Source organism: Papaver somniferum, chromosome 11 (genome assembly GCF_003573695.1).
Source record: "Papaver somniferum cultivar HN1 chromosome 11, ASM357369v1, whole genome shotgun sequence".
NCBI classification, from domain to species: domain Eukaryota; kingdom Viridiplantae; phylum Streptophyta; class Magnoliopsida; order Ranunculales; family Papaveraceae; genus Papaver; species Papaver somniferum.
In genome coordinates this window covers 16,758,120-16,764,147 of record NC_039368.1, presented here as the reverse complement: position 1 = coordinate 16,764,147, position 6,028 = coordinate 16,758,120, and the positions used below count along the sequence as shown (strand labels likewise).

Below are 6,028 nucleotides of genomic sequence, written 5' to 3'. Positions count from 1 at the left end.
TCTTCTCTGTTTCCAGCTCTTGAACGTAACACCTGCTGTTTGACTGTTCGTGCACGAAACTATAAAAATCACATATCGAAACAAATCAAAAAAAAGCAGAGATAGTCATCAAGTAGGAATCTAATACTCTTCAAAAAATTATCTAAATAAACAAATTTCAATGCTCGATATATAACGCCATTTTGACTCCATCATGCACACCTTTGATACGCTGTCAGCTCTGTTCATTTCGGGGTCCATATCAAGGATAGATTTTGTTGATTTTTGGTACATTCTTTGTTTATTCTCTTAAATTTCTATATCTATTCTTCCACCAGGCCACCTCCACCACTACTACAACTAGTATAAAGAACTTTATCATTTCTACATCTCTTTTTCTCAACTCCTCTCAATTCGATCTCTTCTCTAAACGAAAAAAAGAAATCTCTGATTTTTGAATCTCTTTCTATTACCATCTCACAACCACAAATGATACCAATAAAGCTTGGCCACAGATGCTTCAAGTTTAGATATCATTCATGTCTAGTTTCTTTCAATATATCAAATCTTTCCATTCAGTCTTCCAATTTGATATGATCGTTTTAGCTTCTGATTTTTCCTATATTACCCTTAGCTAAGATACTTAAATTCTTCACAACTTTTGTTTGATAGTTAGTTATTAATATTCCCTTCTAGCTACGTTATTCTCTTTTCAATATATATCCATCTCCCAAATGGTTGCAAACGATTACGACTCATGTGCTGTTGTTGAAATGGGTTGGAATCGTAGGATAGTGCTCATCAGTTCGATATTGTTTTGGCTCTTGTTCGTAGTATTCCCATTCGAAAACCACGAAGGGAAGCCTGTCAATTAGCAGAAGATTATTTAGTTTTCCGTTCATAAGTATATAAAGTAATTAATAAGTAAACAAGAAGGAGATTAATAGCTCCTGTTTCTATAGATTATTCGCAAGTTTTTTCAGTGTGTTACAGAATGTTTGATCACATTCAAAATCAGGCAGAGCAAAGAGAAGTAGAAGAAGGTACGCCGTCATCATCAGAGTATGGATACGTAGAAATTGATCCCTCCGGTCGGTATGGACGTGTAAGTCTGCGTTATCATCCATTTTTGTGTTCTAGTGTTTATCTTTGATTTATGTTTTCAAGCCTTTCAAGTGTTTCTAGTTTACTAAATATAATCACGCATGTTGAGTTCATGCATGATTCTTTTTTTTGTTATGTTTTTTTTGAAGCATCATGCATGAATTTGGTGGTGATGATCAACTAACCTGAAATAGCCAATAATTCTCATAAAAATAAATAGAACTTTTTATTGAAATTGAATTAATCAGAACTACTGATGATTGAAAGTAAGGTTTTGAATTCTTTAAATAGGTTAGTGATTGTATGTCATATATAAAGCACCTTTAGTGTAGTTCAAAACCAACCTTTCATTTAATTTTCCAATCGTCCAATTTGATCATGAATACGAGTAAGTTTCTCGCTAGTGCCGAGTCACTCCTATCTATTCCTTTAGTACATCGGAGAATTTTTATTTCATTTTCCTGAATTATTCTAAAAATCTTTGCATAAAATAATTTTTTTTCTCTTAAATTAAAAAAAAGTCACACAGTAATGTTTGCAGGAATTCGGCAAAACATGCCCGAAAGTCACAACTGTTATTCAATCTAGATAGCTGTTTGTGTGTCTCATTCATCATCGTACTCTGGTCGACGTATGCGGCTGTAGTCTGCTATGTTTCGAGCTTTAATCAATGTAAACAACCTTTCGGGGAAAAAAAAAACAAAGTCTAGCATGTTTTGCAAGACCATCAACAATAAGATTTTGAGGTTCTCCCAACATGGTTGAACTTGCAATACCAAACATTAAAAAGATCTAGAAAAGTCACTTAAAAATTGCGATTATACACGTACCCAGTACCAAACATAGGTAATTTACATAGTTTTTTTTTTTTTTTGAATTTTATTCAACATTATTTTTTAATCCTTTGACTTTTATTATTTTTTGAAATTATTTCGTATTTTTTAAATATTCTCCTCGTTCGTAATCATCATCATCACCATACGAATAAAATTTAAGCAAAAGAATCTTTTACGACCTCAAGAGGTTGGTGGTACCATAAGCCGCCACTTTGCGTCCTCTTAAAGCCACTAGGAATTTTGCAACAGCTGCTAACCACAACCAAAAGTGGCCTGCCCTGTTGAGGATTAAAGACTTTTTCTCATGATTATTATACATCTGATGTAAAACCGGTTGACAATATTAGATTGATGACACTGTTGACACTCTCTTGACAATGTGACATATATACCGTTGTTAATATTAAGGATTTTATTTTTTGAGTTTGTTTTTGATTATGTTATTTGTTTTTTACTTAATAGTTTAATGAAGTACTGGGGAGAGGAGCTGTGAAAACAGTGTACAAAGCATTCGATAGAGAGAATGGAATGGAAGTTGCGTGGAACCAAACTAAACTTAACCACGTATTTGAATCATTTGATGCAATACAGAGACTCTACTCTGAGGTTCATCTACTCAATACTCTCAAACATGACTCCATCATTCACTTCCACAAATTTTGGGTTGACACCGAGCATCGAACATTCAACTTTATCACCGAAATGCTTACTTCTGGTAATCTCAGACAGTAAGTAATTAATTTTTCACGATCGGAAATTTCAAATATGACCGGGCCTTAGAATTCCGGTTGTTCATAAATGTGTGTACTCTATGTGCAGGTACATAAAGAAATACAAGAATGTTGATGTTAAAGCTGTTAAGAAATGGGCTCGTCAAATATTGAATGGACTTGTTTATCTTCATGAACATGATCCCCCAATTATTCATAGAGACCTCAAATGTGATAATATATTCGTTAATGGGCATCTTGGCCAAGTTAAAATTGGTGATTTCGGCTTTGCTGCAATCCTTCGCGATTCTTCTCATGCTCATAGTGTCATAGGTGTGCATTTTAACTTGGAGTTTATATAGTGCTACTCTGAAACATACAGTATTTTTCTTGGATTTTTTGGGCTAATGTTTCAGCGTGTTGATGATTAATGTAGGTACACCAGAGTTCATGGCACCAGAGATGTTCGAAGAAGATTACAATGAGTTAGTAGACATCTACGCGTTCGGAATGTGTGTATTAGAGATGCTTACTTCTGAGTACCCTTACAGCGAGTGTACAAACACTACAGAAATCTACTACAAAGTTACAAAGGTTCACATTGATTTCTCTAAAACTTCCAACTTCTGTGAACCTTTTAATTCATGTTGTATGTTTAGAGTGCTCTTGGATTTGATCCAGCATCCCTAAAGTCACTGGAATCTGACGTCATTTTCACAATTGCAGGGGAAGTTGCCAAGTGCGTTATTCAGGATAAATGACCTTGAAGCCAAGCGTTTTGTCCAGAAATGTTTAGGTACGGCTTCAAAGAGGTCACGAGCTAAAGAACTCTTGCTTGATCCTTTTCTTGCATGCGAGGAAGTGGAGCAGTTGCCTAGTACTCCAAGACAGAGAAACAACCGACCCTACATGCAGCCGTCGATCGAACCTACTTGGAGTAGTAACATGACAATTATAGGGGAACTCGACCCCGAAGACGATGATATTATAAATCTCAAAGTACAGTTCGCTAACAAATATGGTACGCATGCTTTCATTTGGAACTAGTTTCAGTTCCCGAATGGGTTTCATAAAATGCCTTCAGTCTATCGTGTGATTGGTCCCAATGTCGATCTTCGGGACTGTAGAGTGATGGAGGTTTTTCTTAATATATTGTGCCACAGGTCGTATCAACAAGGTCGAATTTCCTTTCAATATCCATAGTGATACTTCAATTGATGTCGCAACTGAAATGGTGAAAGACCTAGAGATCCATGATCGAGAGCCGTCAGAGATTGCTAAAATGATTTCATCCTTCGTTCCAGAATGGAAGGACTGGGACCTTCAAGACCAAAACCATCCTAGTGATGATGTCGATGATCACCACAGTTATAGTTATGTAGATGATGATGACGAAAACAATGGGTCTAACCACCAACCCCATCCGTTTTACAAATTTTCTTCATGTTCTTCTTCTGAGACCTCCCTTTCCGGTCTACTACCTCCGAGTGCGACTCACATTCCTTACAGAGAATACACTCAGAGTGCAGCTTTCGGCTCTGACTGGCACCAAGGTATGCATATAGTCAAACGCAACTTTCATACAGAATTCAGATTGGAGAAGTGAAACGAAGTTGGCTCCACTTTTTCTTTTGTAACTTAAAAATTATTATTGATGATGTAGATGATGATGATGATGATGCCAGCTCACAATGCTCCATACACTCAGGAATGTACTCGAACATAAATTATCAATCAGCCAGCGAATTACAAGGTCAACTGTTAATGACACCCAAAGGTGCAACAACAAGATTCTGTCCAGAAACAACCGGTAACGAAAAGCTACATTTGGGAAGTGAAAGTCATTACCAACCAGAGTTCGCTTATCCAATGGCTTACCAAAACCGTGCCCGGCTAACAAAGAATAAATCATATGTTGACTTGAGAAGCCAATCGTTACACCGCTCAGTGGTTGATGAGGTTAACAGAAGAAGGTTGTTTAAGACGGTTGGAGCAGTTGAGAACATTGGATTTCAATCTCCCAGTGATCAAGTTGCTTCAACGCCCTCATCATCAAAGGACAAGAAGGTGTCGTCCACAGGCGTGACGGTTGGAGCACTTGAGAACATTGGATGGCGAACACCGAGGGATCAATTTATTGCTTCAACATCCTCATTATCAAAGGGTAAGATGAAGGCGTCACCCACAGGCGTGACAATTGGAGCAGTTGAGAACATCGGACGACAAACACCAAGCGATCCATTAGCTTCAATATCCTCATCATCGAAGGGTAAGATGAAGATGTCAAACACAGGCATTGGTTGGTTTGGTAAAAAGAAGAAATAATTTACTATCTCTTGCTATAAATTGATCCTTGCATGTACATATGCATATATATGAGTGTTGTGGTGAGAATAGTTCAGCAGTTTGTATTAAGAAAACTTTACAAGAATAAAAGAATTGGCGTGGGTGTATGTTTGTGGTTCACTTGCTAGTTAAGACAAACAAAAAAGAAGGAGATGTGTATTAGCCACTTGCAATGTTTTTCCTTGATCCGGCAGAATTCATTTATAGTAAGAAGAGTAAATTCATTTATCTAAGAACCACACTTTGCGAAACACCAATCACCGACTCACCATATATACCTGAAATTTATTTGCTTGACAGAGTTTTATGGTCCCAAATATCACCACTTCTTGTCAAATTCAAAAAAGAGAAAAGATGCATGATGCATTACTTCTGATGTTATGGCATTATAAATTCTTCCTTAGAAACGCGTTTGCCTGGCTGCCCAATGTATGGAATCTCACTTTGGTGACCACATGGAGGAATAATTGTGAAATTGCCCGAGTCCCGGTCAACATCACAAATCACAACACATATCTTGCCATTTCCTTTGATAAATCAGATCCTGGCCTTCCAGTTGACATTTGTTTCCGACAGTGCATTTTTCTTCTTCTTTTTTAACAGTCGAGGGGAACTTCGATCATTCAGGGCGGCGCTCAATTTGGATTGCTTATTATAAAGCCCTTCTGATGGATTAAAAACTAAGTTGAATTTCAGAACTAATGCGCGCAAACTCTCTGAAGTCGTCAAATGATGCAAAAGTCAAAATGAGCAGAACATAAACTTTGGTCGAATGATGCAAAAGTCCAAAGAGAAAGCAGAACATAAGCTTTGGTCGAATAAGGCCTCCCAATGTATTGAAAAAAAAAAGAATATGGCCTCCCAGTTCTCCAAGTAGAACAAGATTTATTCAAGCATTTTACGTTATCGACCATGCGGATTCAGGAAGTCAAGTTTAGATAGGATAGGAGTACATAAAGAAGAACTCTCATTTTCAATTTCAATAGACCAATAACTAATAATGCTAATCTTTGAAATGTACAACGAATTATAGAATTTTAAACAAGTAGACGT

General features: G+C 36.8%; 1 protein-coding gene across 2 annotated transcripts; it reads left to right on the top strand.

Annotated features, from left to right (window-relative positions):
- The first annotated feature begins 294 nt into the window (after positions 1–294).
- On the top strand, positions 295–5,141 carry LOC113321638 (probable serine/threonine-protein kinase WNK4). Of its 2 annotated transcripts, none has more exons than XM_026569540.1 (7): positions 295–1,084; positions 2,382–2,647; positions 2,739–2,962; positions 3,066–3,223; positions 3,356–3,650; positions 3,793–4,182; positions 4,296–5,141. In XM_026569540.1, the coding sequence occupies exons 1-7, from the start codon at positions 974–976 to the stop codon at positions 4,952–4,954; spliced, it is 2,103 nt and encodes a 700-aa protein (XP_026425325.1). In that variant the 5' UTR covers positions 295–973; the 3' UTR covers positions 4,955–5,141. The 2 variants fall into 2 exon arrangements, with proteins under 2 accessions (XP_026425325.1, XP_026425324.1); XM_026569539.1 differs by having other exon boundaries at positions 302–1,084; positions 4,293–5,141.
- Positions 5,142–6,028: the final 887 nt, after the last annotated feature.

Excerpts from the sequence above, each read along its gene's own strand:
- LOC113321638 (XM_026569539.1), top strand. The coding sequence starts at position 974 with ATGTTTGATCACATTCAAAATCAGGCAGAGCAAAGAGAAGTAGAAGAA. Across the intron at positions 2,963-3,065 it reads TCATGCTCATAGTGTCATAG|GTACACCAGAGTTCATGGCA; the intron begins GTGTGCATTTTA and ends TGATTAATGTAG. Across the intron at positions 3,224-3,355 it reads TCTACTACAAAGTTACAAAG|GGGAAGTTGCCAAGTGCGTT; the intron begins GTTCACATTGAT and ends TCACAATTGCAG.